At 44.3% G+C, this 9,858-nt stretch overlaps 1 protein-coding gene across 1 annotated transcript in view; it reads left to right on the top strand.

Annotated features, from left to right (window-relative positions):
* LOC119320989 (very-long-chain aldehyde decarbonylase GL1-5-like) overlaps positions 1-6,125 on the top strand; it is a 16,881-nt gene extending 10,756 nt beyond the window's left edge. The window contains exons 4-10 of the mRNA XM_037594867.1: positions 3,848-4,067; positions 4,237-4,612; positions 4,702-4,809; positions 4,895-5,095; positions 5,200-5,298; positions 5,440-5,616; positions 5,701-6,125. Of these exons, the coding sequence (XP_037450764.1) occupies positions 3,848-4,067; positions 4,237-4,612; positions 4,702-4,809; positions 4,895-5,095; positions 5,200-5,298; positions 5,440-5,616; positions 5,701-5,862 (1,343 nt within the window). The 3' untranslated portion in view covers positions 5,863-6,125. The remainder of the gene's footprint in view (positions 1-3,847; positions 4,068-4,236; positions 4,613-4,701; positions 4,810-4,894; positions 5,096-5,199; positions 5,299-5,439; positions 5,617-5,700) is intronic.
* Positions 6,126-9,858: the final 3,733 nt, after the last annotated feature.

The raw sequence follows: 9,858 nt of genomic DNA, 5'->3' as shown, positions 1-9,858 counted from the left end.
TCTCATGTGTACACTGCCTTGAATCAACCCTGCGCCATAGTCTTGTAGAAGCCGCAAAAGCCCTCGGGCCCGCACCACGTGTTTCCACGCCCCAGAAGTCGGCCACCAACAACATCACGCTCCTATGTCGTCGTCGCTGAAATCACCGCCGTCTTCTACTTTGACCAACATCCATGTCGATCCATCAGACTGTCCAATCCAAACCAGCTGAACTAATCCGACTGCAACCATGCTCCACCTTGCGTCGTATCCGCCTCCGCACATCTCCGTGCATTGCTTGACGCCCTATGTATGCATGACCCTTGCCACGACACGCCCCAGACTCCTCGCCTTATACGCATGTCGCCATCCTCGGTTTCCCTTTGATTGCCCGTTGAACGACATCGCTGCCACACCACCAGCTTTGACCAGTTTATCAAGCAAAGAACCCAAAAGAAGTCCCTGTAGTCTTGTGTATGTAGCAAAGTATTCCAATTAACTCAACTCCACGACCTGACACCTGTGACTCTCTTTTCTTGAATCAACCTAGTAGTATAGCCAGCAACTTTCATGTCCAATACGCTGTGCAAATCCTCGAAACCGACCCCTTTTTTTCCAACAAATCTCTCACAGCCACAAGTCAAACTCACGATCGCTCCTGGCTTCCGCACGCAACCCGCTCGCTCACGCTGTCACGCATCTCGTAGCACTTGCCAGGCAAACCCTAAAGGGCGCCCGCTGCGCCCGTTACAGTACATTATGCAATCGGGCGCACACCCCCCTGCTGCGCCGGGCCGGCCCATTGTCTTTTTTGTTAATTCTGTTCAAACTGAATCAAAGCAAAAAATGGTGTCTGAGGCAGGGTTCGAACTTACGATCTCTAGGTTCAAAGAGCAGCGAACCAACCACTACGATAAGCCTACATATGTGTCCAGTTCTGTCATGTTTGGTTTATTCTTTGTCACGGTCGCGGAATCCCCCACTTTTGGGAACCGTTTTTTTTTTGGAACAGTTTTTTACTTTTCTTTCTTTTTTCTTTTTCCCATTCTGTATTTATTTTTCAATTGCGTGAACTTTTTTTAAAATTCTATGAACTATTTTCAGAATGATGAACTTTTTTTGAATTCGTGAACCCTTTTTGAAAATCCGTGAAATCTTTTTCAAATCGATGAACTTTTTTTCAAAATCGATGAACCTTTTCCTACTTTATGAATTTTTTCGAATTCGTGAACCGTTTTTTGAAAACCCGTGAACTCTTTTTCAAATCGATGAACTTTTTTTCCAAAATTGATGACCTTTTTTTTAATCTTGATGAACTTTTTTCATGGTTGGTGAAATTTTTTAAATTTTAAAATTCCATCAATTTTTAAAACATGAACAATTATTGAGAACATGAACAAAAATTTATATAGGACGAGCGATTTTCAAATATACAATGAACATTTTTTTCGGTGTATGATGAACAATTTTTAACTGCAGAGCGAACATTTTTGTGGTTTAGTTTAAAACATATTTATACATTTTTTTATATAAGATGAACAAATTTTATACATTGAACATTTTTGTAATATAATCTGAACAATTTTTAACTACACATTGAACAATTTTGTGATATACGCTGAAAAACCATTTAAATACTCATTGAACATTTTTTGATGTACACTGAACAATTTAAAATTGTGAACAAAATTTGTAAATGTGTATAAATTTAAAACTATGAACACATTTTGAAATCACGAACAAAAAACGAAAAATACATTTTTTTAAATTCCATGAACTTTATTCAAATTTGATGAACCTTTTCTATATTTCGACGAACTTTTTTCTAATTCACTGAACTTTTTTTCAAATTCTATGAAATTTTTTCAAATTCAAACGAACCTGTTTGATATTGATGTACTTTTTTTTTCAAAATTGATGAACTTTTTTAAAATCAATGATTTTTTAGTTCGTTAACCTTTTCAATTCGTGATTATTTTGAAATCTCTGAATTTTCAAATTTCGTCCCGAAAAAATTACGTTTCCCAAAATCTGTGCGCAATAAATAGCGCGACTTTAGTTATTCTTAATTCGTGCGCGCTGAAAATATCCATGATCGATTGATTGCTCTAGTTGTTAGTCCATTGGAACATGTAGTAGAGGTCGCGTGGTCGAATCCTGAAGGGAGCAATACTTTTTATGGGATTTTTTGTGGTATAGATGGTATTTTTTCTTGTGTATAGAAGGCGTGTCGTGGGCCGGCCCAGCAGGCGCGGCTGTGAGCGCCAGCTTCCTGAACCGGCGCTTAAGGCGCCGGTTAGGAGCTCCCCACTTGCCATTAGCCGGCTCCACCTCACCCTTCCGTTGTTGGGCTTGGTAGCCAGCGCCGCCCTGGCCGCCCCCGCTTAGGGACTGCTCTACGAAGCATACAGGCCACACGCCTTTAGTCCTCGCTGGCCCGGCCTGGCTGCTGGACGGCCCGTGCCACTGCCGTGCGCCACGCCTGGTTGCATCCCGGCGTAACCCTGCCACCGCCATCGTGAGCAGATCGATCCGATACGCGGTCGCCGCACGCACTATCCATCGATCTAGCCGACGCCCTGCTGTGCACTTCCGCTGCTTAGGATTCCGATTGCTTCTTTTCCGATCTCGTCGGGAGTGCCCCTGACGACCTCCATGCATCATCTCTTCCGCACGTCGTCGTCGTGCCAAACTCGACGACAATCCGTCCTCTAAATCAACCTTTATCCTCTAAATAATCTAGCTCATGGTACCATTTGTTAGAATTAATTCAAGGCATATCGATCGATTATTCGAGGACCAAGCAATCATACAAACACGACACCGAGATTTGTTAACGAGATTCACCGATATAGCTACATCCCCAAGGCTTGACTACGGGCGCTCCTCCCCATGGCACCGGTACAATACCGCACCCCGGTCGCCCGGACGCCGGCACACGCCGCCGACTCCCCCGCGTGCCCATGCTATTATGTTGGCATATGTTGCACCGTATGTCTACCCCGCTATATATGAAAGGCATGGGATACAAGTGTCCTACTTGAACACTACTCCATATCCTATAAACACAATACAACTACAAGTCCAATTGTAACCAAGTTGTCCAATTGTAACCTACTTTGTACAATGATATTCGATACAACTCTAACATAAGCATCCCCTCTGTCGTCTACGCGCCTAGGGTCCCGGTCATGCTAGCTTGTGCACGTGGCTAGGGTGCTTCCCTGTATTTCCTACCCTCTATCAATGCAATGATATGCTTCAAAGCATATTCGCGAAAAAGATTTGTCATGTTAAAAATGCTTCCGTATCAAAAGTATGCATTTTATTGTCAGCAAAATTAATGGGTAAATGTTTAAACTTCGTACCTGGATGCTGTCAGGTGCCAGTTGTATTCACATGTTAATGTTCAAACAATCAGTCTTTAAGCTAGTAAAGTAGCATATGTTACAACTTAATACTGGTAGGAATGTAGGACATAGTTTCCTTTTTCTGATTTGATGACATAAGTTACAACTAGCTAGTATCTTCAGTGTGGAGGCAGAGCTCTACATTTTATTTTGTTGAGTCTGGCAGAGCTCTACATGCTCTTGTGAACATGCTCCATAATATGCATCTACACTTCGAATAGAACAGGCATATTTTCCTACGGTGGAGAAAGGGGAAGAGTACAATCAATCACAATCAATTAGCTATACAGAATCATGTTAGAATCATATCCGCTGACAATTAATTCACACAGTTGGAGATATATATCAAGGGATCAACTGAATGCATCGAGCTACTAGTTGCTCTCCTTTTACTCACAAGATCTTCTCTTTCTGAACAAGTACACCTAACGAGTCATCGTCATGTTATGTGAATGCAGCCGTCATCCATCCCTTTGCCGAGCTACTGGCCTATCAACTGCTGTTCTCGGTCCCAATGATCACCTGCGCACTGACTGGAACTGCCTCCATAATCACGTTCGAGATCTATGTGATCTACATTGACTTCATGAACAACATGGGCCACTGCAACTTCGAACTGGTGCCTAATCGGCTCTTCGAATGGATCCCCCCTCTCAAGTATCTCATGTACACACCATCGTAAGTGTTCCCTCTACTTGTGCAAAGAAGACAGCTCTCCTTTATCATACTCTCAAACACAGGCAGATAAAGCAAGGCAAAGTTCAGTTATTGTAGATTTTACTCTGTAAAATCGAGCTTTTGTTGCCATGATTCTCAGTGTGTAGTCTGCACTGTTGCTTGCTTCTAGGTTTCATTCTCTTCACCACACTCAGTTCCGGACAAACTACTCTCTTTTCATGCCGTTCTATGACTACATATACAACACTATGGACAAGTCGACGGACACGCTGTATGAAAACTCACTCAAGGGCAAGGAGAAAGAAGTAGACGTGGTTCACCTTACGCATCTCACCAGCCTGCAGTCCATTTACCATATAAGGACCGGGTTCGCCCAGTACGCCTCCAAGCCGTACACTTCCATGTGGCAACTGCGGATCATGTGGCCCGTGTCATGGCTGTCCATGGTACTGACGTGGGCATACGGTTCTTGGTTCACAGTTGAGAGGAATTCCATGAAGAAGCTCCGGATGCAGTCATGGGCTATACCAAGATACAATTTCCATGTAAGAATATATCATGTTTGAATTTTAATCAAGAATACAGCTGGTGAATATATTGATTGGGCAAATTTGTAACCTTTTCGTTTCTGCAGTATGGACTGAACAAGGAGAAGGAGGCAATCAATGACCTGATTGAGATGGCAATATCTGAAGCTGGTAAGAAAGGAGCTAAAGTTGTTAGCCTTGGACTTCTGAATCAGGTATGCGATTTCTTTCATTGTTCAAATCTTCTGCATTTCAAATCGTAGCACAGCTTGTAACTGATAACAATATCTTGAACATCAGGCGCATAGCCTCAATGGAAGTGGAGAACTTTATCTGCAGAAATACCCAAAGTTGGGGGTAAGACTTGTGGATGGCACTAGCCTAGCTGCTGCAGTGGTCATCCATACTATTCCCCAGGGCACAAATCAAGTTATCCTTGCCGGAAAGATTTCGAAGGTCGCTCGTAGTGTTGCTGCAGCACTCTGCAAGAAAAACGTCAAAGTAAGAACCACCTACCCACATCTGCTCCAATTCAAATTCAATCATACACACAAATTGAAATGGATTTTTGTACTAAAATGTAACAAGCCAATCGTATTGGGCAGGTCATAGTGACAAACAAGCAGGAGTACCATCTCCTTAAGCCCTGTATACCTGAAAATGAAGCCGGCAATCTTGTATTATCAACAACTAGCACTGCAGAGGTAAGAAGGAGAATTGAAAACAAGGGGCTTCTGAATTTTGCCCGTTCTTATAGGAGATGAATAGGTTGCACCATATAGAATAGCATAATCTCTAATTAACAAACCACATCACTATTCACTAGTTGGCCTCAATGTTTCCAGGTGTGGCTCATTGGAGAAGGTCTGGATGCTGCTGAGCAGTTGAGGGCACCGCGAGGAACAAAGTTCATCCCATTCTCACAGTTCCCGCCAAAGATGGAGCGCAAGGACTGCTGCACCTATGCGATGACTCCTGCAATGGGTGTACCTGAATCGATGCAAAACGTGCACTCGTGCGAGGTAATATGGCCGTGCTAAGCTGCAAATAACTTTGGAAGAGCTTCAGTACATCATCCACTATTTGCCAACTTTGATTGTTTTCAGAATTGGCTGCCAAGGAGGGTCATGAGCGCGTGGCGCGTCGCTGGAATTGTTCATGCATTGGAGGGATGGAGCGAGGATGAGTGCGGAGACACAGTGCTGGACCTGGAGAAAGTGTGGTCTGCTGCAATTATGCATGGGTTCCGCCCTGTTGCACAACTTTGATGGCTTGGCTGCAAGTCACTGCCATAATCTTCAGATAGCTATGCCATAATTAAACATGCTAAGGGAGAAAAGGCACAAATTATATTGGACACCACAAATGTAAAGTCCCAGTAGTTTGATCTGCTATGATTGGCTCTTTACTACACTATTTATCTTCTATGCGACCACACCGACAATGAATTAATTATGTATCCCTATATGTTGCATCAATAACGTAAGTCAATATAGAAAGAGAGATGGACCATTTACGTGATTATTGTACATTTACACTTTGGATTTTATTTTTCCGAAAAGCAATTGAAATCCCTGCCCCTCCATCATTGTGATGCACACGTCCGTTTCTATTGAATTTGATGCAAGGCAACAAGTCCAAAATAGTCATCAAGCAGGGTACATAACATATACAAGTACTGCAGAACCATTACAAGATATGAGTTTAATACCTAGGACTAGGTCGACTTCTTCAATGCCTTCAAGAAGGGGTACACGCTTTGATGCCGCCGTTGCCATGTTGCAAAGAGATAACTCCTTCAACAAGGTAACGGCACAAATTGATGTCAGAAAAAAGGTATGGACACAAGTTTGTGGTTGTTGTGGCCGACCAATGAAGGCCAAAACAAGAATTTTCACCTTGAACATGAAGCGGTGCTCCAGTCACCATTTGATAACAAACCTCCCGGTAGTCGTGTCAGCTAGTACTCTAGGCCAACTTGATCACAACACACTAACCTGTGTAAATACAGAATTTGCTTGATAGTTGCTACTCTCTTCATTCTAAATTAATTAAGGTTGTAAATTTGTGCCGAATCAACTTTGTCTAAGTTGGACAAACTCTATAAAATGTGCTAACAACCAATACCCCAGCTGGCCCTATCTATACCACACAATGCTTGGCTCGAGATCCATGCATGGTGAGAGAAAATAGTGAAGGAGGGAGAAAGCAGTCACGTTTATGCCCGTCTAGGACCCCAACCTGCGACACACCCCATGATAAATCCATCCATCCGGTCTCTCTCTCTCTCTCTCTCTCTCTCTCTCTCTCTCTCTCTCTCTCTCTCTCTAACCCACCTGATCTAGCTCCAAAAAATATGATTGATAAACCCACAAGTGTGGGGGATTGCAATAATATTCGTCGATAAGTATGACAAGATAGATGACACTAAGCATCAAACCCTAACAAATCTAATAACTATTACATAATGGATCTCATCTACCCTATGTGCCTATTGGAAATTACTCACACATCGATGACTCGGGCTCAAGGGGACTCCTGTTGTAGTATTGACTTCGACCCTACTTGAGGAGTGCATTGCAGAAAATTACCACATTGAAGCCTAGGTTTGCAGAAAACATCGTTCTACGAATTTCTGCCATAAAGCATTGATTTTGGGCTTGATATTTTTTTGAAAACACCGACCCGTCTCTTTGGGAATTTTAACCTTGATTGTGACATGTGGGTCCCGCTTTTGATGATGTGGCATAATGGCGCCGAACTGACGATGTTGGCGGCGCTGCTAGGTCTTAACCGGCTCGGGTTTTCCTTTTCCCTCCATCTCAACATCCCCCCTTTCCCCGCGCCCTCCTCTCTCTCTCTCTGTCCCGTCCATGGTGACAGCGAGCCCTGACGCCGACGGACATGGCGCATGAGGGTTGCTTGGCGGCAGAGATCCAAAGCCACCGGAGGAGGTCTACAGGAGCTCTATCCCTATCCAGGCCCCGCAGAGTAGAGCGTTGTCTCTGTTGCTCGAGTACCGTGCCGCATGCTCTCTCGCCCATGTTGTGCAGGCGACTCCGACGGGGAGCCACCAGCGGCCATCTGCACTCGGCGGTGTGGAGTAAGTTTTCTCCCCCTCCTTTACTGTCGATTCTAGCGTTAGGGTTAGGGTTCTAAACCAAATTTGGGATTCTGCTCTGAACCAAACTTGGGATTCTAGCGTTAGGGTTAGCGTTGTAATACAAATTGGGGATTCTGCACTGTCAATTAGATAGTAGTGGACATTGATATTGCCCTACCCTATCAATTAGATTGTATAATTTAAAGAACAATGTGTAACCTGATTAGTAGACAATATAATTCAAATTATAGTGCTTCTTATTGACTCAGTTAATTCAAGTAGTTGGTATGCACTGTATATTTAAATTGTTCATTGTTTTTGTTTGTAGTAGTAATGTTCTGTTTAATTAAAATTTTCATAACTTGGTATGGATGGTCTAGTTAAAATGGTTACTGTTTTATGTTTTTATCAGAGGTAAAGTGTCTAATGCTTAGTGTTTAATGTTATTATCAGAGGTATAATTTTAAAGGTTAGTAGTTGGTATGCACTGTACATTAAAATTGTTCATTGTTTCTGTTTGTAGTAGTTATGTACTGCAATTAATTATTAGAATTTTAAATAGTTGTTATGGACTGTTTAATAAATGTGTAGTGTATTTGTTTTGTAGCTTGGCTGGTGATGTTTGGGAAGTTAGACTCCACTTTCATGACAGTGATAAATTGAAAGGTCTATATGTGTTTCAAACATCACCTTTTTCAATCTTTTAGCACTCATAGAGATAGTAGGATATGGACCTAAAGATTACATGTATTATGTGAGGGATGCTGGGCTGGGAATAGCTGGTTTGGAAGAGATATGTGATAGTGACAAAGTTGATGAGATGCTAGACCACATTGCCAACAAAGATCAGAACATAGTAAACCTGACCATAGTTATGGGTAGTGACGAGGACATATGCTAGGGATAGGGTAACAGGCCTGACCTAGAGACCCTACCATAAGACACCACGCACTGTCTACTGGGCCCCTGGGCCAGATCAACGTTCAGATGTTCTACAACCCGAAGGTCACTCGGAAGCTAACAACCACTCGAAATAGATACCCTTCACTCGACCGGGTTATTTCACTCGGGGTATCTGACATCACTTGGACAGAGAAGACCATGAGGCTCTCAGGATCGCAACGGCTAGGACATGTGTCCACCCTCATCAAGTGTAATTAGTATGTCTGTTACCAGTAACTAACTGGCGCCCTTAAACCCTCTCTTTAACCCTCAGTTATGGTAGCATTCATGGGGACCTGGCGGACTCTATATAAGCCACCCCTTGGCTCCACAAGAAGGGTTCACACCTCTTGTAAATCATACACTCAATCAACAGCTCCAGAGCACCGAGACGTAGGGCTATTACCTCCACCGCGAGGGGGCTGAACTTGTAAATCCGAGTGTAACAACTGTGCCGTAGCTAGGCTTTGCCCTCTAATCTGTAGCCCTACACACTACTATCAGACTTATACCCATGGAAGTTGGCGCCTACCGTGGGACAGGCGTCTAGCGGCTTCCGACATAGTTGCGATTTTCTCATCATCAACATGGTTTCCGGCGGCGGACTGACTCTTGGCGGTGAGATCCGTTTCGGCGTCCTCAGCTTCGTCACCGATGATTCAACGTGGCTTCAGGAAGCCCCGCTGGATGTCGAGGGGCTGCCCATTCATGGCGCAACGCACTTCCGCGCAAGTACTTTCGGCGTTCTTCTCCGACAACCGTTAGCACCGTACCAGTCGGCGCATCCTCACTCCACCAGCCACCGCCGCAAGCATTCTGGATGTTCGCGGCTTCAGCAGTGGATCAAGCACGAAGTGGCCCTGTAGGTTGCGGCCCTGCAAATCGCGGCAATCAAGCCCGATGAGCCTGTCCTCAATTTGTTCGCCTCCTTGGATGAGGACTCAGAAGACATATCCGAGTGTGAGAGCAGCGATCCCAGTGCAGATGTGCTGATGGACGATTCCCAACACAGTCCGCCTGGGTACGCCTGTGGCAGTGCGGGAGTCAACAGCCCATCGCATGTCGACCTAGACAGCGGCGGAGACCGTCATGCCGATGAGTACTACCCCGAACCTCTCACTCGGCAACAGAGGGAGGAGTTGCAGCGCAGAAGCAAGCAGGCCCTCCGGACGCCCATCATTGGGATGACTCCGAGGCTCTGGCCTTGGAAGCCACGCGC

Source organism: Triticum dicoccoides, chromosome 1B (assembly GCF_002162155.2).
Source record: "Triticum dicoccoides isolate Atlit2015 ecotype Zavitan chromosome 1B, WEW_v2.0, whole genome shotgun sequence".
Classification (NCBI taxonomy): Eukaryota; Viridiplantae; Streptophyta; class Magnoliopsida; order Poales; family Poaceae; genus Triticum; species Triticum dicoccoides.
Note: the sequence above shows the minus strand (reverse complement) of the source record. Positions and strands in the feature narration are given on the sequence as shown.